Genomic DNA, 26,805 nt, shown 5'->3' with positions numbered 1-26,805 from the left:
GTTCCAAAGTTGATTTTTCTTATATATTTCCCATTTGCCTTAACCGTTGCCTCGGTCGTTTCCCTGTTACATACCACTTTTAGTTTTTTGAACTTTGCTGCACCTCAAAGCGGTTATCCTTGGCGTTGCACTTCCAGACTTCGTCGTTTACTGTCAGTTTCTGGAAACCAATTTTTACATTCTTTCCTTCTTATTTTTCTTCCTTTGCTCGTTTTCTTATTCTTTGTATTTCCTTGTATTTCCCTTTCTATTTTATTCATATCCTCATTAATGTATATCTTTTCCTGGCCAAGCTTTTGCAATTTGTTTTTATTTACCATTATCTTTTCTTCATCAGTTGCGTTCTTTAGTTCCACCAGACAGGTTTTATTTCGTAACTTTGTTGCTTCCTTAATATTTATTTTCACTTGCCATGCTTTAGCGCAGACATCCTCTATGATTGTCTTTAATATATTCTGATCGTATGTATTGATGTCCATTCGTTGCATGATTACATTATTTTTCTTCTCTTTTTTCATTTTATCCATCCTCTCCTCCATTTTGTCCATTTTTTGCTTCAGGTCCTTATTTTCCTTTTTTATATTATCGTTTTCTTCCCTTAGTTCCTTAATCTCCTGTCTATACTGCTTCTGTTCCTCTTTCATTTCCTGAATATCAGTGGTTAGTTTTGCGAACATTTCTAGTATTCGATACATTTTACCTTCCTTCAATTTTTCTGCCCCTTCACTCCTCCGCCTTTTCTTTTGACTGGTATCCGCATCATATTCACTGTCACAACCTTTTTTTCTTCGTGCTAAACCTTCAAGACCAAAGGTCGCAGTTCTATAGTAGTATTTCTCTATATTTCTCTTGTAGTATTTGCAGTCCCGCGCAAGTGATTATTGACCGGTCAACCCGTCAGATCTCCAATCACTATCAAGACTACAATCACCACTTTATTTTTACTTCGATTTCCGAATTGGACAACTTTATTTGAAATCCCGCAACGTCGCAAATTATTTTACCCTGACCCGTCTTCAATAATCGCTGCCATCAGCTGTCCCTAATTAGTTTAATTACTCAGGTATATTTACACCGAGATAATCCACCGAGCAAAGAACAAATCGAGGAAATAATTAGAAATCTTAAAAACAACAAATGCCCTGGAAGCGATAACATAACAGCAGAGATGATGAAATATGGTGGAAAATTGCTGAATGATTGGATACACAAAATCATAAAAGATATATGGTTAAAAGAACGATTACCAGAGGACTGGAAGGAAGCAATTATCTGCCCATTACATAAAAAAGGCGACAAAACAGAATGCAGTAATTACAGAGGAATAGCTTTACTAAATACCGTATACAAAATCCTAGGAAAATCAATAAAAGACAAACTTGAAAAAGAAGCTGAAAATATAATAGGCGAATATCAGTGCGGATTTAGAAGAGGGAGAAGCACAACGGACCAAGTATTCGTAATCAGAGAATTACAAGCAGAAAGCTATGAACACAACCTACCAACGATAGCACTATTCATCGACTTCCAACAAGCATACGATAGAATAAAGAGGAAGAAATTAAAAGAGGCGCTTGAGGAATTGGGAGTTAGCAGAAAGCTACGTAACATGATACATCTCACTCTGGAGAATACAGAAAACAGAGTCAAAATAAACAATCAATCATCAGAAAAATTTATAGTAAACGAAGGATTAAGACAGGGCGATCCTCTGTCATCTTTACTCTTCAACTTATGCCTAGAAAAAATAATGCGAGAAGCAAAAATCAATAGAGAAGGACTCATATATCAAAGAAGACACCAAGTTTTGGCGTTTGCGGATGATGTGGTGTTACTGGCAAGAGGAAAAAAAGAGCTACAGGAGATGGTACAGAGAATAGTAAAAGCAGCGAAGAAAATGGGACTATATATAAATTCAACTAAAACAAAATGTATGGAGTGGACAGATGGTCAGTTTAGGAATGGTCAAAAGTTTAAAGTAGAAGTAGAAGAAGGAACATCATACGAATTCGAAATGGTAGAAAGATTTACATACCTAGGGGCAATAATATCACGTAAACCTATCATTAAAGAAGAAATACAAGCTAGAATAATGGCAGGCAATAGAAGTGTACATGCGCTTAATGTAATGTTGAAAAGCAAGTTTCTATCAAGAAGGGCAAAAGTACAGCTATACAAAACAACTATACAGCCAATAGTAACATACTGCAGTGAGACATGGACAATGACAAAAAATGAACAAAATTTACTGGAGATCTGGGAAAGGAAAATACTAAGGAAGATATATGGAGGAAAAATAAGGGACGGTTTATGGATAAGAAGATCAAATGATGAGTTAAAACAATTATACAACCAACCTAATATAATAGGAGTGATAAAGGCTCAGAGACTTAGATGGCGCGGTCACATTGAAAGGATGCCAAACACGAGGACTCCAAAGAAGGTACTAAACTACACTATAACTTCAAGAAAGAGAAGAGGAAGGCCGAAAAATAGATGGAAGCAAGACGTCGAAAAAGATTTGGAAAGAATGGGGCTAGAGGGCCAAAAAAGAAAAATGAGTGACAGGAAGGAATGGAGGAAAATCACATATCAAGCCAGAGAAGAGCTCAGCACATAAAGATACGTGAAAATAAAGAAAGAAAAAAAAACAAACTTTTCAAGCCATGGGCCTCTAAGGCCTTTAGTGCTATTGTATATATATATTTACACCAGTTTTTCACTGTTGACGATTATGTATTAATCACTCACTAAATTCATTTAAAAGAGATATTTTTATCACTACACTTGTACAGTCTGCTAAGTTTATGTACTGTTCGAAAGTTTTTGAAATAGCTATTTGTATAACAAGGGAGGAAAGTGCTACCTTTCCTCCCGAGAATGAAGTTTACTGCCCGACGCGTAGCGGAGGGCAGTAATCATTCAAGGGAGGAAAAGGCACTTTACTCCCATGTTATACATATGGTTTTTCCACCTTCCTCAAATAACAAGTCATTTTTACTTAATTTATTTATGTAACTAACCAACAAAATTTATTAGAACTAAAACTAACAAGTAGGTACAATATAACTGTCAACTGTCAAATATAAGTCAAATTATTAATGTAAACATTGTTAAATCAGAATAACAATTTACTGTTTTTTACCATTCTGCAAAATACAGAGTGTTTTGAAATAAACGTTAAAATGTATAGATACTTACGTAATAGAAAATAGATATTGTACAGGGCGTCAATAAGTTATATTTCATGAATGAAATACCATGACGTCACTTTTACTTTTCCTCCCTAGGGAGGAAAAATATTTTCCTCCCTAGGGAGGAAAAGTACAACTTTCCTCCCTACAATCAGGTCCGGAAAAGTATACTTTCGGAAGAGGTAGGTGGAATAAATATTTTCTGTCGTAAGTCCCGTAAATCGAGATTATTACAGACATAAACTATAACACATCCTTACTCTTCTATATCAACGTTGCCACCATATCACACGATTACCTATATATTACAAATGTTTACTAAAGATAATTATTAATTTTCAGAAAACAAGATGTCCTTTGCTGATAAGATCTTCGGAATGATTCAATGCAATTACAACAGAAGTCCTAAAGTAAGTTTTTGATGTCATTTTTATTAATAAAACTAGCTAACCCGGCAAACTCCGCAGAATTAATAAATTATGTTCTGTTAAATTATTTTCTGATATCAATAACCTTTTTCTATTAAAAACAGCTTACGTTTCATCGCAGTGCAGAGATGATCCACCATTCCTATACGTCCGTTTCGGTCTCTCTAGACCTCTTAAATAGAGCTACATGAACACCTGAAACCTGAATTTCAAAAATAATTCTGCATATCGAATACTCTAGAGGTAGCGACATTCAGAAGTAAAAGAAAAGAAGAGATGGTTTAGATTTGATTATCGTACAAAGCCTCTACTATCCCAAGTAGCAATTTTACGACCTGCAACCAATTTTGTCTTAATGGGACGTTAAATTTAAGGACAAAATTGGTTCACAATAAGCCTTAACCAAGGACAACGTCTGTTTTTCCTATGGACCAACGTTGCTGCTAATAAGTCATATAATCTGATGACCAACCGACATCGGGAATAACGACGTCAATTATTAGGATAAGGTTTGACGTTAAGCTGACGTCGCTCTTAACCTATCTGTAGTATAAGTGCAATTAAGTGGCATACAGCAACGACTACTCAACGTCGGGAATTACAACGTATTTTTTAGGATAGATGCCAACCTTCACAGGACGTTGGTGTTATATCGAGTATGGTAGACGTATTTTTCGGGAAGACGACAACGACAATCCAACGTTGAGCATACCAACGTTAATTATTAGGTTAAGGTTTAACGTTAAGCTGACGTCGGGTATAACCTCTATACTACAATGTAATTTACTGGAAGACATTTAACGACTGCTCAACGTCGGGGATTAGGTACAGAGTATTTATTAGTATCGAACCCAACGTTCAGGAGACGTCGGGTGTTTTCTCAGTAGGTATATTGTAGATTGCTGCGTGTACTTGCGGGAAGGTGAGAACGACAATACAACGTAGGTAATACCAACGTAGTACTTAAGTAAAGTTATTTACGTTAACCTGACGTCAAAGTTTTTTTATAAGATACCTGTAATTTACTAAAAAACGTCGACGACTATTCAACGTCGTAAAGTAAATTTTCGACAATTGGTTGTTTAGTTTCCAACTACAAAACGACGTAAAAATTCGCTGATTAGGGCCTATCTGACTTGACTTGTATGACTATAATATGACAGATATTACATTGCATAACATAACCTTACTTTTTTACACTTGGTTTTTCTAGTTTTTCTATAAACAGTATATTAACAATAACAATTTATTGAATGAAAAACCTATATAGTTAAAAATATATATAGTTGTTATTTGAGAAAAAGGATGTCTCAAAATGAAGGGGAAATGCATGGAAAAAAGAAATCAAAAGCTTTTAGACATTCAACATCCTTTTACAGACAAAAGGCTAAACTTTTGAAAATGGCACATACAGAACCTGAACAGCTAATTACTCAAAATGGGACTAAAGATTTTCATGAGGTAAACATATGCAACAAATAAAAATAACCAACTATAAGTAGATTAAGTATTCATAAAACCCTTTGGTTTAAGCTGCCTGATGTACATACACAAGCATCTACCACCAGATTAAGGCGTGTTCACGACGACGACCGGTCGTCGGGAGTCTGTCGTCAAGACCAGGTTGTTTGCACTTACTTTAGGACGTATTAGGTATACCAATAGGTAAATTCGAGGTGTGCAACGTAAAAATAGGTTATACTAAAGGTCGGCAGGGGGTGTCCTTGTCCAAATCAGTTAAAATGTAGTGCAATTTAGGTCGCGAGTCAAATCCGCCAGTAATGAAAGATCGCCATGGTTCAGCCATTTTTTGAAACATAATGTCTGGCAATTTTAGACATAATAATATGTTTTTTTTACGATGGTTATTTCTATTTTTACCGTTTTGTTCGATTTAATCTGTAAATTTCTGAGGCGCTTTCAGTTTTTAGCAATTTTTATACCTAGTTTAACAGTACACTTCCTTGCGTTTGTAAATTTTCGACCGTATTATGCAATGAGGCAGATGATTAATAAAATAATTATACAAGTCACTTAGGTTATATTCTGAATAGAGTAGTAACCTACTTAAATAAGTATCAACAGGCCGTCATGAATCTTAGTTTCTGATGATTTAATATCCTCCAAGATTATTAACTTATTTGATAAAAATTAAGTGTGTCGGCCGTACTTCTGTGGTAGAGAATATTATACTATTACTTTACAAGACCAAAGTCCCAAAAACGAACGTAATTTGACGATAAAATATCTCGAGCTGAAAGTCGAGAGGGGGACGTCGAGGCAACCCGTATTTCTATTCCCCACTTAGGTGCAAATAGGGGTTTTCTGACCGTCGTCGCAACGTCGCGTATTAACGTTGGGGCAATTAATCCAACGTTAAGACGTCGTAATATTACGTCCAATTGCTTCTTGGGATGTGCTTATGCGTATTTCGAAATAACCGTTTCCTCATCGGAGCACCTGGGTAGAGGCACTGAACTGAAATCAAATCCTCTCATCCTTTCCGGGTAATTATCAAAATAATTACCAAAGATGCTACTAGCACCATCTATGAAACAAAAGTCTAATATTAGACTTCTGTTTCATAGATGGTGCTAGTAGCATTTTTGGTAATTATTTTGATAATTACCCGGAAAGGATGAGAGGATTTGATTTCAGTTCAGTGCCTCTACCCAGGTGCTCCGATTTTCTTTTAGTTTATACTTTATTCACCTTTGGTGGATATTGAAGAAAATAGTTCGCTAAAATTATTATCATGGTGAATGACAGGACGTGAAATGCAATTTAGATTTCCCTTGTCGAGTATTTCGCCACTCTGTTATGCTTTATTTTTCCAACTTAAAAAGGTCAGAGGATAAATAATTTCGAATTTTATTTCCTGATTTATTAGACTTTTGTTCCATAGATGGTGCTAGTAGCATCTTTGGTAGGTAATTATTTTGATAATTACCCGGAAAGGATAAAAGGATTTGATTTCAGTTCAGTGCCTCTACCCAGGTGCTCCGATGAGGAAACGGTTATTCCGAAATACGTATAAGCACATAGTAGAGGCTCGGTACTGTAATCATTTCTGAACCATCTTTTCTTTTCTTTTAGTTTATACTTTATTCACCTTTGGTGGATATTAAAGGCTAAAGGAAATAGTTCGCTAAAATTATTATCACGGTGAATGACAGGACGTGAAAAGCAATTTAGATTTCCCTTGTCGAGTATTTCTCCAATCTGTTATGCTTTATTTTTCCAACTTAAACAGCTCAGATGATTGATGCACGACAAATTAGATAAACATGTGATGTACATAAACTTGAAAAAAATTCGTGCTACATAATTTAAAATCGCACCGGCGGCTCTAATCATCAAGAGATTTTAGGGTGTGAGTTCATACAACAATATTTAAGCTAAAGAAAAGAAATTATTAATTTTTTGGGCGCCATTAATAGATCAGAATCTATTGCTATTTATCTATATAAAAATTACAAAAATGTTACGAAAAAAATGGTATCCCTTTGACTACTAATGGTACTTACCCTTGTTGTCTGTGGTAGGCTGCGTTTCCTAATACAATAAGGATACATAGATGGATTGTGCGAACAGAAAAAGACGAAATAAGTTTTAACATAGTTACCATTTATTTAGATAGAAAATTGTCATTAAACTGAGTTGATTAGAAAAATAAAAAAAAAAAATAAGTCTTTCGCGTTTCATCTTAAAAGTTCAAAAAAAAAAGAAAAAGGAACGAAACAGTTTATTGCAAAATACCTGGTGATGATCCGTTGTTGTTGAATTGCTGGAATCGGTTAGCTCGCCAGAGTTGTGGGTACGACGAAATCACTTTCACTTTTCACTTTCATTTTTAGAGTTAAAGTACTGTTACATAGTTGTTATTATATTATACGAAAAATAAAAATTCCATAGTTCTTTTTGTTTTATGAAAAGAAAATAACTGCATTCATGATTATTAGTGATACTTCTCACTGACTTGATAATTAAACATATTTTATTTAGACCATTGTCTTTAAAAAAAATGGAACTGCGTTCCACGAAGATTGAATTAAGTGCGGTTTATATGAGACATATTAAACGGAAGTCTTATCCGCAAATGTTGAACTAAGTTCTGTTTGAACGAAACATATTACACGCCGTACTAAGAAAACTATTCTTTTATTTATTTATAAAAATCCAAACAGGTCCTAAAACCTTTTTACATGGACAGTTATAATCATAAACTTTATATAACAAATATAACTAATATATACAGTCATTAGCACAACTATTGATAGGCAGATATAGAAGACTTTAACACAAAAACAGCTAGACTAATGATATCTATTATCCATCTACTAGTTTAAAGTGCTCTTGCACTATATGTCTATAGCAACCAACTGACATTGTAAAATCAATGTTTTTTACTAAATTTATATTGTTCGCTAGTTTCAACATGGCCTCTAGAGGAGAGCAAACAGATGTTCTTATTTTTCCAAACAACAACTGATATCTCGTTGCTTTTCGAGGAACATTAAATGGTATCCGCATTCGTAAATCAATTGTATCTGAAATATTATTAATTATTTTATATAAAATCATTGCCATTACAAATTTGCGCCTACTAGTCAAAGACAAAACTTCAAATTCTTCCTTTAGCATGGTTGATCTTATGGTTCCATAATCAGGCCATCGATGATGTTTTTTGAAATACAAATAACGAAGAAACTTATTCTGAATTTTTCTAGTGCCTCTAAATGTACTTGAGGTTGTTGTCCCCAAATAATGGAACCAAATTCTAATATTGGTCTAACTAAAGTATTATATAATATTTTTATACCCTTAATACTAGTAAAATCGCAAGTTTGTCGACATATAAAACCCAGCATACGGTTCGCTCGTTTTGCAGCTTTACCAATATGTGTAGCAAATGACAGTTGATTATTATAAATCAAACCCAAATCCTTGACCTCACTGGTTCTTTTTAAAACATTCAGTCCTATTAAATAATCAAATACTATTGGTTCTCTTTTACGGGTAATAGACATAACGTAGCACTTATTTATATTGAATTTGATCTTATTATTGTCACCCCATAATAAAATGTTCTCAATATCCCTTTGAATCATTACGCAATCCCTAACAGTTTGAATTATTTTGAATAACTTAAAATCATCTGCAAATAATAAATAATCTGAATACTGGATGACGTTTGCTAAATCATTTATAAACATTAAGAACAAAAGTGGTCCAAGATTAGACCCTTGTGGTACTCCCGAGTTAGCCTTAAATTTACCAGAAGTATTTCCATTGTGTTTTACAACAAAACTCCTATTCTGCAAATAACTTTTAAATAACTTTATTAGATTATCAGATAAGCCAAAATTACATAACTTTCTTAAAAGAACATCGTGTTTTACTTTATCAAAGGCTTTTTCGAAATCCGTATACACTACATCCAATTGCAATTGTTTTTCTAACGCATTGTTTGCAGACTCGGTGAATGAAATAAAACTTGTGTTTATCGAGCGACCCGACATAAAACCATGTTGATGATCATTAATACTATTTTTGACGTGATTATATACATGAGCATGCAATATTTGTTCGAAAATTTTTGATGGAGCACACATAATAGCGACTCCTCTATAATTTTCAATATCTCTTTTGTTACCCGCCTTAAATATTGGGGTAATTGAAGATAGTTTCCATTTTTCTGGAAATTTTGAATAAGTTATTATTAGATTAAAAATATGTAATAATGCTAACTTTAACCACTCTTGGCATGCCTTTAAAATATACGGGGGGATGCCATCTATACCGGCAGCTTTCTTTGGTTTCAGCTTTTTGACTGCATTATCATAATCTACGCTTGTTATTGATGGTAAATTCAAAACATTGTTATTACTAATAATATTTGTAAAATTAGTGTTATAGCTAGAAATGTCGGTAGAATAAACAGATTCAAAATATTTCGCAAACTCATTAGCAGTATCACTCTGATTTATTTCTTTACCCCCAAAATAAAATATTTCTGTTTGATTAGACTTAGAATTCTTATTATTAATGAAATTCCAGAAATTGTTAAACTCATTTTCTATATTTTCCTCAATTTGCCGTATATATTTCCTGTGCTCTATGTTAATTAATGATTTCAGTTTTTTTCTGGTCTCTATAAATTGATTGTTAAAATAAATTGAAACATGTTTTAACTTTCTAAAATTATTTTTTTGTTTGAGCAACTTTTTGATATCAGGCGTAAACCATTTCGGAAAATTAGAATAATTCTTGTAAATATTATATTGTGGTACAGATTCTTCAAATATATTAAGTACTTTTGAGTAAAAGATATCTAGAGCTTTATCTACCTCTATTTCCTCTGTTACAGCTTCCCACGTCATATTTCTCATCAAATAACACATCAAATCAAAATTTGCTTTTTTAAAATTAAATCTATTACCAACTAACTTATCTGTTTGTCTAAAACTTGATACTGTAAATGAAAGTTGAATTTCCAGAGATGGATGTAATCTATCTTCCTTTACTAACGGTAACTGCTCTTGACATACCTTACAACTATTTATATTATCTGCAGATGCTACTACTTGATCTAAAGTTTTGCCCTGCCAGTTTTTTACATTGTTATAAAGCAAAAATGAATTAAAATTTAAAAACTCAATCATACTTTTAAACTTAGCACTTCCATTAGTAAAATCTAGATTTTCGGTTCCTTTAATTTCTGCAATATTGAAGTCGCCAAAAATAAACGTGTTATTAATATCAGTAATATGTGTTTGTAACAATTCGAAGCAATTCGCATAGTCATGTAATTTACAATCTGGTGGAATATACACTCCAATTAATTGTATACTTAATTTGTTATTAATTTTTAAATCCGCAACCAAAATTTCAAAAGATGAACAATGTTGTGTTACTTTTAAAATCTTATGCTCCTTTTTTATTACCATTAATACTCCTCCTCCCTTAGTTTTGCCAGAAATCTCCTGGTTTCTGTCAGATCTCAATAAGTTAAATACATTTATATCAATTAGTTCTCCATCAACCATATCCTCCCGAAGCCATGTTTCTACAGCTACTACTACATCATAATTACCTTCCAAGCAATTTTTATAGAATTCCGCAGTTTTCGTGTTCAGTCCCCTACAATTCTGAAAGTTTATGTGAATCCCTGTCATGAATTGAGTTGTCCCCTGATATCAAATCCTAATCATATTATATTTATTATTTAATATATATTTTTTTACACCTATTTTATTTCTACTATACCGTAGTAAATTCTTTTCAAAAATTTTTGACAAACCAAATAACTTAAAACAATAATTGAAATAATTTAAAACATCCAGTTTTTCTATAAGTAACTCATTAACAACATCAATATTTTTATCCTCTTATACACTACAAACCAAAATCAACGAATTTAAGTTCCAATTTAATATATCTAAATTACTATCAACAAAAACTTATCAGTCACTAATATACACATTACAGAAACTTTGAGTATAAAGTAGCCCACACACGTTAATTGTCAAGATCCGATTCGCAAGTAATCACTTTAATTTCATCATTCTTCTTTATAAATACTCTACCATCGTAACTCCATGCCTGAGTCTTCCCGAACTTACTCCTTGCCTTCTTCAATAATGAATACCTATGTTTCGTTAGATCTTCATTCACAAATATTTTTGTTTCTCTTAATTGTCTTCTAGCACTTAGAATTTCCTTTTTCTTCAAATAAGAACTAAAGTCTACCACCACTGTTCTCGATTTATTAGTTTGCAAGTTTAATTTACCTTGTCTGTATAAATTAGAAATTTCGCTGGAATTGCATTTTATTTTCAATGTGTTGTTTATAATATTTATGACAACGGACATCAAATTTTCATTATTAGTTTCATTAATGCCATCAAAACGCAGGGTCCTTTTCTTTTGAAGTGCCTCTATGTCATCAATTGTTTTTGCTATGTTGCTAATTTCTGTTGTGTGTGTTTCTATGTTTGTTTTCATATTTAATATTTGTTGTGATACATCATTAATGCCCGGTTGCACCAACAGATCTTAAACTTAAGTCGAGAATATCATAAGAATTAATATAATATAATTATAATATATTACAATAAGAATACCATAATATAATAATAGATATAATTGATAATAAGGTAAGAATCTAAAATTATGGTGCAACGTAAGTGATACTCAAGAAGGCCCTATTTATAAGTAGAGCTTAGCTAATCTGGAACTTAAGATCTGTTGGTGCAACCAGGCATAAGTGTATCCTGAACTGCATCAAATTTTTTCTCCAAATTATCTAAATTCTGGTCCAGTTTTGTCATAAACTTTTGACATACTTTTGATATTATGACTTCTAAACTGTTTTCGTCCAAAGAAGCACCACTTGATAAGATTCCGCTTCTAGTTTTTGTTGCCATTATACGTGTATGGATCCTTTTAGCAGTTATTAATTTAATATTCACCAATACACTGTATTACTGTAATTGCTCAAATTTCTCTATTAATTAGTATATTTCTAACTTACTTGGACCTTCACTAAGTACTGCAACATCAGTTGTCACCACTCAACAAAGATGAGAACTTTATTACTGAAATGAATTACTACTTATTTTAAAAATTTCGGGAGCACTCATATACACGACTATTCACAACGAGTGACCATGACCTTTTTTATCGTACCGGACACAACACAGAGAATATACCGGTATGGTATTTAAGACAACATATCGCACTTGCGATTTTCACGACAGAATCTTTAAGATTCCATTTTGCCTATTTAGGCACAGACAAGAAAAAATGCAGGTCTTCACTGCATGACCGCTAGAACTTAATTGATTTCTTCTTGTCCTAATCTCGGACAAGATTCCTCTCTGCTCTCTATATTCACCTCCCTTTTTCATAGCTATCACCTAATTTAACCAATAATCATCATTCCGAAATTTTCGTACCAATCACATAGCTGGAAAATAATGTTTAGACCAGCCTTATTATGATCATACGTTTCTTTTTCGGCCAATCACCACGAGTGTCCTTTTTGTAACCGTTTAAGGATTCCCAGGAAAGTTACTGCGTTGTAATTTTATGGAATTCCTAGATTTCTATCACTCAAACATTTAGCAATCTTTCCTATTCTTCTTTTTATGAGGCATATCCTGCGCAAAGTAAATACTTTTAGGAAAGCTGTCTCCGAGCTCTAAAGTCTCTTTGTGGTTTTACTGCCTGCAATAGCTAAATTATCAGCTTGGGCGTCTAGAATTTCTTAAAATATTAATCTTTCCGCTTTCTGGTGGGTGGCCTAAGAGAACGCGTTGGGAAGTACATTTCGTCTTACTTCTATCTATAACGACAGAGACGGACTTTTGCGATATTTAGATTGTGATTCTTCGAGCCTGTTTCATGATAAATAATTTGGAATTTTATTTCCTGACTTATTAGACTTTTACATTCAGAAGTATTCACGTAGCCCTACTGAAGAGGTCTAGAGAGACGGAAACGGATGTATAGGAATGGTGGATCATATTTGAACTGAAATGAAACTTAAGCTGTTTTTAGTTTTTTTTTTTAATTTTTCATTTTACTCATATTTTGAGTACCTACCCGGAATCAACTTTGGTTATAATTTTTTCTAGACGAATAGATGGAACGTCACTGCACTTTGCAGTCCCTTTCTTCTCCTTTATTCGTCGTCTCTTTTCCTTATAAATTGTAAAAGGCAGATATTATAATCCGGTCAACTTAGACATCAAAATGCTTGGCAAATAACAAAAATTGCCGGAGAGCCAAATTTTGGTAGAGAGCTAGGGTATACCATAACAAATAAAGTTTAAAAAGTCCCCATCGATCCCATGTGTGCGTCAAAAGTTATTCGGGGTCAAAGGTCAAAATTTGAGATTTTTTGGATTTTTTTTTCGAAAACGGTAAGTTTTATCAAAAAAAACCTCAAACCAAAGTTGTAGATTTTAACATTCTCTACAAAAATTGTCCTTACAATTTTTTTCCTAAGAGTTACCATTCCTGAGATATCGCGATTTTAAAAGTTACTTTATACATTATATGCACATATAAGCTACATATATACATATGTGGCCCTTAAGACAAGTATAAATGCCTATTTGTGTCTCTTTTATGTAGTATATTATACTATTCTGAAAATATTTCTTCAAAAGGTAATCAGTCCCAAACTGAATTTCCTCTATCCACGTGGCCTTGAAAAACATTTGGCTATACCATTGTTTAAAAAAGAACAGATTGTCTATTATAGGCAATGGCTACAGTATTGTCCGTAGGTCTGGTTCATAATATTATCTGTTTCTTTTAGTGCTAAAGGTTCAGTTCAAGTGAATATAAGTACTTATTACAAGCGTGTACCATTTAGTACCGTTATGTTACCGTTATTTGTACAATTTTATAGTTTTAAAAATGTCTCAGTTTTGCTTTATTTGCAATAAACTTTTACATATTGAATATTGAAGTGAAACAAGCTAAAAATGAGGCAGATGTCCTTATAATTGAGACAGCAATTGCAAAATTTAAGGCAACAAACACAACAACTGTAGTTGGTGAAGATGTTGATTTGTTGGTACTGATTACTGCAAGGACTACAGTAGATAAAGTTATTTATTTTCTGAAACCTGGAAGGGCTGAACAGCGAACAGAGATATATTCTTCGAATAGTTTATCGGCTTATCCCAAATGCCAAAAGTACATTTTATTTTTACATGCGATAACCGGCTGCGACACTAGGTCCGCAATGTACAGAAGGGGCAAAACTTAAGTACTTAAATTATTCGAAAAAAAAAAAAGATTTGACTGACTGCTGTAAAGATTTTACAGAACTTGATTCTACACCGCAAACAATAATTACGGAAGGAATTCGCTTTCTTCTTGCGGTTTATGGAGCTCCAAAAAAATTATTTGTCTTGATAAATACCGATACTTAACTTTTGTAAAAAATACGCGAAACAAGAAACAAGTACAACCATCATGTCTTCCTCCAACATCAGCATCTGCTTTTCAACATTTGTATCGAGTATATTATCAAGTTCAAACATGGCTAGGCAATGAACTGAATCCAGAAGACTGGGGTTGGAAATGAATAGATAATACTCTGGAACCGATTAAAACTTTACTCCCACCTGCTCCAGAAAAACTTCTTAACACTATTTTTTGCAATTGCAAAAAAGGTTGTACTGCCAAATGTGGATGTAAAAAAGTCGGGTTGCTGTGTTCTCTAGTGTGTACCAACTGCCAAGGTCAGTCTTGCTCAAATGTCCAGTTTAGTACAACAGAGGAAGACTCATGTGATTTTAATAAAGAGACCAATGACTCAGTCACATTTGAACAATTTTTGAACATCCAGCAAGAGGAAGAGGAAGAAGATGAAATCGAAGAAGACTTGCCTGTTGAAGTAGACTTTCAAGAATATGAATCTGATTAAAATATCTAAAGAAATCAAAACAATAGTTAACCTAATAACGTTGATTGAGGTATTGGGGGTCCAATATCTCAATCAACGCTAATAATCAATAGCAATATCAATAATCAATATCAATAATAAGGTAATATCTAGAACTTGACCGGTATTCTTTCCTTAAATTATCCTAAAATTTTTAAAACAGTTAGTAGAGAAGGCCTACAGGGGAAACCACGGTAAAAAAACGCGCCGAGTACACTACCTCACAGGTGGTGTGGAAACGTGTGCATATCATGTATAATGCGACTCTTTGAATCGCGATATCTCAGGAATGGCAACTCTTAGGAAAAAAATAGTAATGACTATTTTTGTAGAGAATTTTAAGATCTACAACTTTGGTTTAAGGTTTTTTTTTTGATAAAACTTACCCTTTTCGAAAAAAATCCAAAAAATCTCAAATTTTGACCTTTGACCCCGAATAACTTTTGACGCACACATGGGATCGATGGGGACTTTTTAAACTTTATTTGTTATGGTATACCCTAGCTCTCCACCAAAATTTGGCTCTCCGGCAATTTTTGTTATTTGAAATGTCTATATAGACCGGGTTATTAAGAATGTTACCAGAAATTGGTCCCAAAAGAAATTTCAGATTTATTGTTTAGAACGGGGACTTCTCATTTCTCAATCTTTTTTATATTAGTATTAATGTAAATAAGTTTAATTAAAGTTTAAAAACGAGCTAATTCACACAGCAAAAAAGTAGCCAGTAAGTGTCGATTATTTTCATTGAATGACTTTGTGATATAGTATGTTTTTCGTTGTTTGCCTACACAACAATCTACTACGTTTAATTAACCATGGGGAAAACAATTATTTTCTATATTTAGTTCATAAACGTTTAAAGTATTGGCCTTGTCATTTGTTTGTCCTCATGGGCCATGGCGAATGTAAAACAAATCGGATATTAAATTAGATTAAATTCCGAATGAGATATGGGTTGGTATCACCAGATTTCCCGGAAAGAGAACTTCCTCATCTCTAAAGTTTTTATTGAGTCGTCGCATGTGTTACATTGCCTATGAGTTTTTACTTTACCAAATATGTACCGTTGGGTTGATTTATAGTTATGATGATGACCTAGCCAACCTTTACGTGTAAATTGTGCAGTGGCTAGTCAAGCAACAGGGGCGTGCGGTGAAATTTGAAACAAGGGAAGCAATTTATAAAAAATTGTACAAACTCACCTACTTATAATGTAATTCAATTCTTATACCATTATTCTACAACAGCGATACTCAACCTTTTTCTTTCCTGGGCCACATACTAGCTATTGCCACAGCTTGCGGGCCGCAATCAAGATGAAGTAGTATACAGGATGTTTCATTGGAAAACGGAAATACTTGAATGATGAATAGAGGTAAATGAGCCGGTTCTAGACCTACTAAATTTATTGCTCCACCGACTTTATAACCGAGTTACAGGGTGTTTTATCGATTTTGCCCATTTCTTTCTGGACCCATAACTTTAGAATCACCTTGTATATTTTTTGACATTTGGTACACATATGTCACATTTAGAACCCAAACCACCCAACTACTAATCACAAGAAAAATCCAGGTCCGGATTAAATAAAATTATAAATCCATTGTGACCTTGAAACTGTAACGTTTCAATTAGCCGATTGAACGCTACACCAAGCTCCGCTTGGTATTTGTCCCTCGGACTATATATTTCTAGAAGCGACCCTACTACCGTCAAGTCAATTAGTACATCTCTTCGAAGCTATTTAATGCGATAAAAATTTGTACTAGCTCCCTTTTGCCATTGCCACGTAAATCAGGCACAATATTGGCATACATTATCGTGTTTGTGTGTAGGCCGTTAAACAATGGCCCCTACCTCGGGAAGAAGATTTTAATCAAGCACCTGGAAAAGAAAACCTTCTACCGCTACCTTGGAGAGCGAATTAGCTTACAACCGTATCCTGATGCAGTAGAATAAATTAAACAAGACAGCCCTACAGAGACAAGACAGCCCAACAACGTAGCCCTAGACTTCCCTTAACTACCGGCGACGACAAATTCTACAGGGATTGGGGACCTCCTTTAGGAACTGTAACGGAAGGACTTAAAGCTGAGTAAATTTTTACCTTTATAACTTTTGTACCGATTACCAGCGGGGTCTCGGTCACGGGCTTAGAAAATTAACTTGTTATCAGTATACAATAAAAATGATTTTTGTTAAGTTTTTTTTATATTTCAATAAATAGCGTATTTAAAAATGATTAGGTAGACTTTTTATTTCCTGTACCTTTTCTGGGATGGGTGTGAAGGAAGAATGAACAGGGAACGAACCCAGGGCTGAGCAGTCGGCAGAGCACCATTCTGATGGATGGAACGGTGGACGTTTTTCTTTTGAATATCCTAAGGGATGTTCGAGGAATTCCTCCCATCGTTTCTCCCAACAGTGTGGTGTTGCTTAATGCCCTGGTCTTGTTATGATCAGGATGTTACAAAATGGCGCCCAATAAAACCTGTTTATTCTTTCTCGCGCTTATCCTAGTCAGGATGCAGGAAATAGAAATTTACTTTTAAACTATATTGCAGAATTTTATCGCTAAAAATTTTAAAATATCTTTATTTTACAATTTCAATTTAATTCGTTAGTAGATATTAATATTCACTCTGCTGTTTTTGTCTATTTTCAACATTAATGGCGTAGCTTAAAATACTAGTTTTTACATTTTATTTTTCTTTGATAAATGTTCGTTTTGCTTAATTGCCTTTTGCTGGTATTAGCAATCTATATTTAATGATATATATTTATAAAATATTTTATCGCTAATATTTATTTTTGCGATACATTTTTAATGTGGTAATATATTATAATATATACCGTTTGTCCCAAAAATACTAAATTTTCAGGACTTACATTTTCTTATGCTGAATTAATTTTATTTAACTATCTTTAAAACTATCTTTACTATTTTTAAATTTTACTCTCTTTAATTAATTTTGAATTGTAGTTACTATCGTTGTATTCTTTATTCTTCGCCCGCTGTGAATTTCTGTCTTTTTTCTTTTACAACTATCCTCTCAGATTTTTCAACTATCTTCTCGTTGTTAATCATGCCTCTCCCTTTCAATCCCAACCACCTAAAAACGGAGGAATTGGCCTACGAACTCACCATTAGAGGTTCTATAGTGCCCGAAAATGTTGCGGAGCGTAGGAAATCACTGAGAGGGTTGCTTACTGAAGAAAAGAAGACAGCCCCAGAATATAAGTTGACTCCGGCTTTTACGCAGGATGTCAAAGACGCTAAGAAAACGTACCAGGAGTTAAAAACTTTGGTCGAGGGTTTCACTGGTACTAGTGCAACTCCTAGCTATCGGACTATTTCCGATCGTTTTCACCATCTATCCGGAAGAGCACGTCGCATGGCCGCTTCAGATGAAAAGGAAGAGGAGACCAAGCAAAAATTTAAAATGGACGTATCCATCCTTTTTGGCGAGTTGGAGGAAAAACTGGGAAATCCTCAAGATGAAGAGGAGCCTCAACACTTCTCTTCTACACCTATTGCCTCTCCTTCTTTTCTTACTGCGTCAAAACCTATTCCCGTGCACAAATGGGGAATAAGAAAATTTTCTGGGGGTACAAACCTCATCCCTTTTCTTGAACAACTTAATGTCTTAAAACAGTCTAGAGGATGCAAGGATTCTGATCTTTTTCTCTCCGCCGGAGATCTTTTCGAAGGCTCTGTCTTCACTTGGTGGCATAACCACTATTTAAAAAAGTCATTTGCTTCTTGGGATGAGTTAGTTTCAGCTTTGAAACAAACCTATCTACCTGACAACTACGATAGAGCCTTATGGGAACAAATTCGTACTAAAAAGCAAGGTCCTGATGAGCCTTTTTTCTCTTTTATAGCCGATTGTGAGGCACTTTTCAATCGTCTTGAAAAAAATGTTTCAGAAGCGGAGCGAGTGGAAGAAATTAGGTTAGGCCTTCTTCCTGATTTTGTTATGGGTCTTGCTATGGTCAAAAACCCCACTGTTGCTGATCTCATTAATGCGTGTAAGTGCATAGAAACTTCTCGTGCAATTTGTTCTTCCCGTTCTAAGCAGTCCACTTCCTTACCTCAAAGATTCAGAGAAACATGTTCTTTGAACGTAATTTGCTGGAAATGTCAAAATGATCAGGCCATTTTGTAACATCCTGATCATAACAAGACCAGGGCATTAAGCAACACCACACTGTTGGGAGAAACGATGGGAGGAATTCCTCGAACATCCCTTAGGATATTCAAAAGAAAAACGTCCACCGTTCCATCCATCAGAATGGTGCTCTGCCCGACTGCTCAGCCCTGGGTTCGTTCCCTGTTCATTCTTCCTTCACACCCATCCCAGAAAAGGTACAGGAAATAAAAAGTCTACCTAATCATTTTTAAATACGCTATTTATTGAAATATAAAAAAAACTTAACAAAAATCATTTTTATTGTATACTGATAACAAGTTAATTTTCTAAGCCCGTGACCGAGACCCCGCTGGTAATCGGTACAAAAGTTATAAAGGTAAAAATTTACTCAGCTTTAAGTCCTTCCGTTACAGTTCCTAAAGGAGGTCCCCAATCCCTGTAGAATTTGTCGTCGCCGGTAGTTAAGGGAAGTCTAGGGCTACGTTGTTGGGCTGTCTTGTCTCTGTAGGGCTGTCTTGTTTAATTTATTCTACTGCATCAGGATACGGTTGTAAGCTAATTCCCTCTCCAAGGTAGCGGTAGAAGGTTTTCTTTTCCAGGTGCTTGATTAAAATCTTCTTCCCGAGGTAGGGGCCATTGTTTAACGGCCTACACACAAACACGATAATGTATGCCAATATTGTGCCTGATTTACGTGGCAATGGCAAAAGGGAGCTAGTACAAATTTTTATCGCATTAAATAGCTTCGAAGAGATGTACTAATTGACTTGACGGTAGTAGGGTCGCTTCTAGAAATATATAGTCCGAGGGACAAATACCAAGCGGAGCTTGGTGTAGCGTTCAATCGGCTAATTGAAACGTTACACAATTTTGTAACATCCTGATCATAACAAGACCAGGGCATTAAGCAACACCACACTGTTGGGAGAAACGATGGGAGGAATTCCTCGAACATCCCTTAGGATATTCAAAAGAAAAACGTCCACCGTTCCATCCATCAGAATGGTGCTCTGCCCGACTGCTCAGCCCTGGGTTCGTTCCCTGTTCATTCTTCCTTCACACCCATCCCAGAAAAGGTACAGGAAATAAAAAGTCTACCTAATCATTTTTAAATACGCTATTTATTGAAATATAAAAAAAACTTAACAAAAATCATTTTTATTGTATACTGATAACAAGTTAATTTTCTAAGCCCGTGACCGAGACCCCGCTGGTAATCGGTACAAAAGTTATAAAGGTAAAAATTTACTCAGCTTTAAGTCCTTCCGTTACAGTTCCTTAAGGAGGTCCCCAATCCCTGTAGAATTTGTCGTCGCCGGTAGTTAAGGGAAGTCTCGGGCTACATTGTTGGGCTGTCTTGTCTCTGTAGGGCTGTCTTGTTTAATTTATTCTACTGCATCAGGATACGGTTGTAAGCTAATTCGCTCTCCAAGGTAGCGGTAGAAGGTTTTCTTTTCCAGGTGCTTGATTAAAATTTTCTTCCCGAGGTAGGGGCCATTGTTTAACGGCCTACACACAAACACGATAATGTATGCCAATATTGTGCCTGATTTACGTGGCAATGGCAAAAGGGAGCTAGTACAAATTTTTATCGCATTAAATAGCTTCGAAGAGATGTACTAATTGACTTGACGGTAGTAGGGTCGCTTCTAGAAATATATAGTCCGAGGGACAAATACCAAGCGGAGCTTGGTGTAGCGTTCAATCGGCTAATTGAAACGTTACAAAACAACATCCTGTATATTGAAATTTTCAAAACCCGTTTGCACATTTGAAAAGAGCTTTAATGGAGCTTCCATTTTTTGCGCAGACAATGCAATGACTTTAATTTTAAAATTATGTCGAAATTTTTAACAACTCGAACTTTCAAAACAAAAATTTCGATAACATTTCAAAATTAATGTCATTAAACAATTATCTGCGCCAAAAATTGAAGCGAGCAATTAAACATAGTTTTTGGTGCTCTTTTCAAAAAATGTGCTAAAGAATTTTGAAAATTTTAATATACAGGGTGTTGTTTCAAGGTCACAATTATTTTTAATTTTTGTTTTGTTAATCCGGACCTGAATTTTTCTTGTGATTACTAAATGGGTCGTTGTAATGTAGTAAATAAATATTGATTATTTTCAAAATGAGTATTTGTTCATTAACTTTAATAATTTATTACTAAAAGTTAATAATATTCTGCTTTTTAATGAGTTCTTAAAAATTTCAATATAATTTAAAATTAAAGTCATTATTGCCTGCCTCACGCCCAAACACGCCTAAACACATCGGCACACTATCAAATAATTTGAAAAATACGTGAAATTTGACAAATAATTTAATCGCAATGCCCTTTAGTTAGCCTTCGGGCTGCATAAAAAACGCTAGAGGGCCGCATGCGGCCCGCGGGCCGCTGGTTGAGTATCACTGTTCTACAACTTCCGTGTACAAACGTGGATATTGTAACATTATTTTAACCAGATTATTTTCAATTGCTAAAAGGGAAACATTAGAGAGTCGATCTTGTTCTGTCGAATTTCGCAAGTAAGTCTTTAGTCATTTTAGACTTGAAAAACAACGTTCTACAGAGGCACTAGTAGTTGGAATGGTCAGTACTAACTCGCATAATTTCACTACTTTCAAATATGCTTTGCCCAAAGAAGTTGTTTTTAAAAACATTAGTAACTCACTGGCATTATTTTTCCATTCCACTTGTTGGAATATTTGATGTAAATATGATAGTATAGTCGGCGGTAGCACGATTCAACATCTCCACATTATTAGTAGGTAGTATGCGTTTCCATTTAGACTCAGAACTTGACATCATATTATTCCAGCATTTTTCTAAGTCATATTTTTTTGTTGATATTATTCATCTTTAATATTATACATCTATTATACATCTTTAGATTTGCTAATTTCTTTACACAGAAACCAATCTCGTTTATCTTGCATTGCAATTCATTAAATATATTACCTGAGAATCTCTCTCTCTCCTGTCGTTTCCCCATTACTGAGGATCGTGATTTCTTCCAATATTCCTAACAATGTTTCTCCATTGGTCTCTATCTTCAGCTGCTCTAAGAGCTGCGCAGAATGAGTTTCCAGCTGAATGCTTTATTTGGTCAGACCATCTAGTTGGTGATCGTCCTCTTGATCTTCTCCCCGGAACGTTTCCAGAAACAATTAATCTCTCCAAACTGTCGTCACCTCTGCGAACTACGTGACCAAAGAATTGCAGAATTCGTTGCAGACATATTGTGGACAGCCTTTTTTTAATATTGAGTTGGTTTAGAATGGAAACGTTTGTCCTATGAGCTGTCCAAGGTATGCGCAGCATTCTTCTCCAGCACCACATCTCAAAGGCATCAATTTTTTGGCGCTCGCATGCGCGAAGAGTCCAAGTCTCTGCTCCGTATAGAAATATTGAGAATACAAGGGCATTCACCAGTCTCATCTTGATATTTTGAGAGATAGATCTGTCTTTCCAAACTTTAGTTAGGCGACTCATCGCATTTTTTGCCATACCAATACGTCTCCGAACTTCTGCTTCACAGTTACCATCGTTAGTTATACTAGACCCGAGATAGACATAGGTGTTTACTATCTGGTATTCCTGTAATATGTTAGTCAGTTGAATAGTCTCAAATCTGTCGACCACCATTATTTTTGTCTTAGCTTTATTGATTTTCAGACCAACTCTATTGCTTTCGTACTCAACTCTTCGCAGAAGATCAAACATTTCTTGCTCATTTGCTGCTATAAGTGTAGTGTCATCAGCAAATCTTAAATTGGAGATTTTCTTACCAGCTACTGTTACTCCACCGGCCCATCCTTCTAAAACCATCCTCATGACATGTTCACCATAAATGTTAAATAAGTCAGGTGACAACACGCATCCTTGTCTAACACCTCTCTCGGTCTTGAATTGGTTTGAGAACTTCTGATCTAGTCGTACTGTCGCTATATTAGACTGGTATAGATTTTTAATAAGTGTCACCAGGTGCATTGGTGCTCCCATTTCTATTAAAATTGACCACAGATTTATCCAGTTTACACAATCAAATGCCTTTTGGTAGTCAACGAAGCATATAATCATAGGTACTTGAAATTCTCTAGACTTTTCATTGAGTTGTCTCAGGTTCAGGATTTGTTCCCTTGTACCTTTACCCTTTACAAACCCCGCTTGTTCCTGAGGTATTTGGTAATGTAGATAGGTTTTTAATCTGTTTTTGATGATATGCAACAAGATTTTACTAGCATGTGTTATTAGTGACAGTGTGCGGTAGTTTTCACATCTGGTAGTAGTTCCTTTTTTGTGTAGTGGGATATAAATTGAGGTACACCAATCAGATGGCCATTTTCCTGAATTCCAAACAGCGACACAGATAGAATGGATGATATGTAATCCTTTGTCACCTAGTAACTGTAGTATTTCACATGGTATTGAATCAATGCCTGGGGATTTATTTCCCTTTAGTGATTTAATTGCATCTTTGACTTCAGCGAGTAAGACAGTAGGTTCTCTAGGGTAGTCAGAAGGCCACTGATTTTCTGCTGATACCTCGTTATTTTTATATAGCTCGCCACAGTAGTTTCGCCATGCTTCCAATATTTCATCAGTATCGGTCTTTAAATTGCCTTCCTTATCTATTACAGACCACGTTTGAGGTTTAAACTCTCTGGTAAGGAGTTTGATCTTCTGGAATAAGTCACTCGGTTCATTTCGACAGCCATGTTCCTCTATCTCTCTGCATATTTGAGAGATGTAATCAGCTTTATCTTTGCGGCACTGTTTTCTGATTTCTCTCGATAACGCTCTGTATTCATCGTTTGTTCCGTATCTAGTTTTATGTGCTTTTCTGCGTTGAATCACAGTCCACGTATTATCGGATATCCATGGCTTACGGCCAGTGGAAACCGCTGCCTCACAGTCTTTTACAGCCTCGATTACCTTATCTTTGAGATAGATCCAAGTGCTCTCAGGGTCATTATCTACTTGGTCTAAAGAAAGAGCATCTTCTAGGTTTTGTCGGAAGTCATTGATTTTTGATGGACTTAGAAACATGACTTTTCTCTGGGGTCTTCTTTTGGGGACTTTAAAACGAAGTCGAACGTTCAATACCAAGAGTTGATGATCGCTTCCACAGTCTGCGCCAGGATATGTTTTACAGTTGATGGACGACGATTTCCATCTTGATCTTATTAGGATGTAGTCTATTTGATTCCTTGTTCGTCCATCTGGGCTGCGCCATGTGTATAATCTCCGTGGATGATGTTGATATAATGTGTTTGTAATTGTAAGATGTTGTTCTACACAGAACTCCACTAGACGGTCCCCATTCTCATTTCTCTGTCCTAGTCCATTTTTGCCCAGCACTCCTTCAATATTTTCATTAGATGACCCCACTTTGGCGTTAAAATCTCCTAAAATTATGACGAGTTCACGATTCGGAATAGCGCGAACAGTTTCTTCTAAACAACCATAGAACCTGTTGATGTCTTCTTCTTGTGCAGCTGTTGTAGGAGCGTATACCTGGACAAGGTGTAGGGTATTGGTGAATATTCTCATTTTAACGGATATTATCCTGTCATCAATAGTATTATATCCAATTACGCAGTCGTTAAGTTTAGAGGGTACAATTATTGCGACTCCATTTGTACTTTTGTTATCTGGGCCTGAAAAATAGAAGACGTTGCCAGCAGTTGTTTTAAAATGCCCTTTTCCTCTCCAGTGAGCTTCTGAGAGTCCCAGTACCGAAAGATTGTGGTCTGCCATTTCTTTTTCAATTATGTGTAACTTTCCAGGATTTTGGATCAGTCCCTGGACGTTCCATGTACCAATTCGCTGACATTTTCTTAAATTAAATGAAAATTTGGATTCAGTCGCACAATTTCTGCCAGGTGCCTGATCCCTCACACCTTGGCAGCCGGTAGCAAATTTCACACCATCCGACCCGGAACCGAGATGGCGCCGAGCGTGAGTCGGGTCGCTACACATTCCATCTTCACTTGCCGGAATTGTCCATCTTCACTTACCTGAGAATAGACATATGTATTTCAGAAAAAAACAAGATTACAAAATCAAAATTAAAATTATTTTTTAAACTATCCAAAAATCCTCTCGAGTTACTTATGGTTTCTGTATTCTGTCTCTCAGTTTCACCATTCTCCAAAACATTAATATTTATATATTTATAGACGATAGAGAAAAGAAGTATTTTGTTTTTGAAGAGGTCCCTCAGTATGCTCCAATATTTCTTTTTCTTTTGGCATCATAACTCTGGATGGGTCTCTGCCTGTCTGGCTATGTATTTCCATTCGGATTTCTCTTGTGTACTTTTTCTCCATTGTCTTATGTTCATGATTTTCATGTCGTCTTCCACGTCATCCATCCCTATCGTTCTGGCCCTTTTCTATTTTACACCAGTTAATAGGGAAAAAAATCATCGATTTCACGTAAAAATGTTAAGCAGGTTTTTGAAGGTTTTAAACGATAGATGAGGGATAAATGATGATAATTCCGTGAAGACGTACAGCTAATTTTTCTTCTTCTTTTTTTTTTAAACAGTTACAAAGAATGAAAAACTCAGTTTTTTGACTATAATCATTTCTTGTGCATTTTAGAGAAAAATGTTTCAAATAAATATTATAGACCTTAAAAAGTTCTTTAATTTGGTTGGACAAATATTCAAATATATAAATAATTGACCGAGATAATTTTAAAAAACTCTCATTTTTGCACTAATTTATAAATGTTAATAACTGTATTTTTTGCACAACGATATTTAATTTAACTACTTTATATTATGCCAATTAAAGGGTTATTTCAGTGTGCTAAATTTCAACCAGATTGACCAAATAGTTTATGAGTTATTCAATTTGTTTTCCCAGAGAGCAATTGTTTAAACAACTGTGCTTGCCCTAACAGTGACTCTAGAGATATTTTACAAATCCCAATCGATTATTTGAGACTTTAGTTTTAAGATGTATTGAAAATGTTTTAAGATTTTATCAAAATTGTTATTAAAAAAACCGTCTGAAAAAGACCCTACTTTTTAGGTTATAAACAATTGGAATAACTTTGACAGTTTTTATGATACACGCTTGTATGTAGGCTCACTGAAAAGCTGGTGAAAAAATACACATTAAAATTGTAAAAAAAATTTATATGACCAATAGAAATCAAGTTAGATTTTTTTTTTCAATAAATCATATTTCCATTGTTTATAAACATTAAGAGCTGAAAATTGAATGAGTTGTTTAAGAAAATCTATATTTTATGACCCACTTCATATATTGCATATTATGCAGTGACAAAATAAAAAGTCATGACCCGTTATACTAATGGTACTCGTGAAACACCACTAACGAATGTGAAGGTGAGAATAGCTTCGTTTTATTTTTTAGAATGGAATCCCAATTTAAAACAATCTACAATTAATTCAACTTTTATGTGCAGAGCTCAGTAAATCTGGGTACCGAACTAAAGTAGCAGATGAAGATGCAGGCGTATTAATAGTGGAGACATCTCTTTACGAACATACATATGAACCTGACAAGATCGTTGTAAT

The 26,805-nt window shown here is 34.7% G+C and overlaps 2 protein-coding genes across 4 annotated transcripts in view; one reads left to right on the top strand and one right to left on the bottom strand.

Annotated features, from left to right (window-relative positions):
* The window catches only part of LOC114339168 (dynein axonemal heavy chain 1-like), a 1,269,803-nt gene that overhangs the window by 718,157 nt on the left and 524,841 nt on the right, over positions 1-26,805 (bottom strand). The window lies entirely within an intron of this gene.
* Positions 1-26,805, top strand: part of LOC114339171 (uncharacterized) — a 98,226-nt gene that overhangs the window by 59,768 nt on the left and 11,653 nt on the right. The window contains exon 5 of the mRNA XM_050661253.1: positions 3,537-3,604. Within this exon, the coding sequence (XP_050517210.1) occupies positions 3,537-3,604 (68 nt within the window). The remainder of the gene's footprint in view (positions 1-3,536; positions 3,605-26,805) is intronic.

The sequence above is a fragment of the Diabrotica virgifera genome, chromosome 9 (genome assembly GCF_917563875.1).
Source record: "Diabrotica virgifera virgifera chromosome 9, PGI_DIABVI_V3a".
Taxonomy (NCBI): Eukaryota; Metazoa; Arthropoda; class Insecta; order Coleoptera; family Chrysomelidae; genus Diabrotica; species Diabrotica virgifera.
Note: the sequence above shows the minus strand (reverse complement) of the source record. Positions and strands in the feature narration are given on the sequence as shown.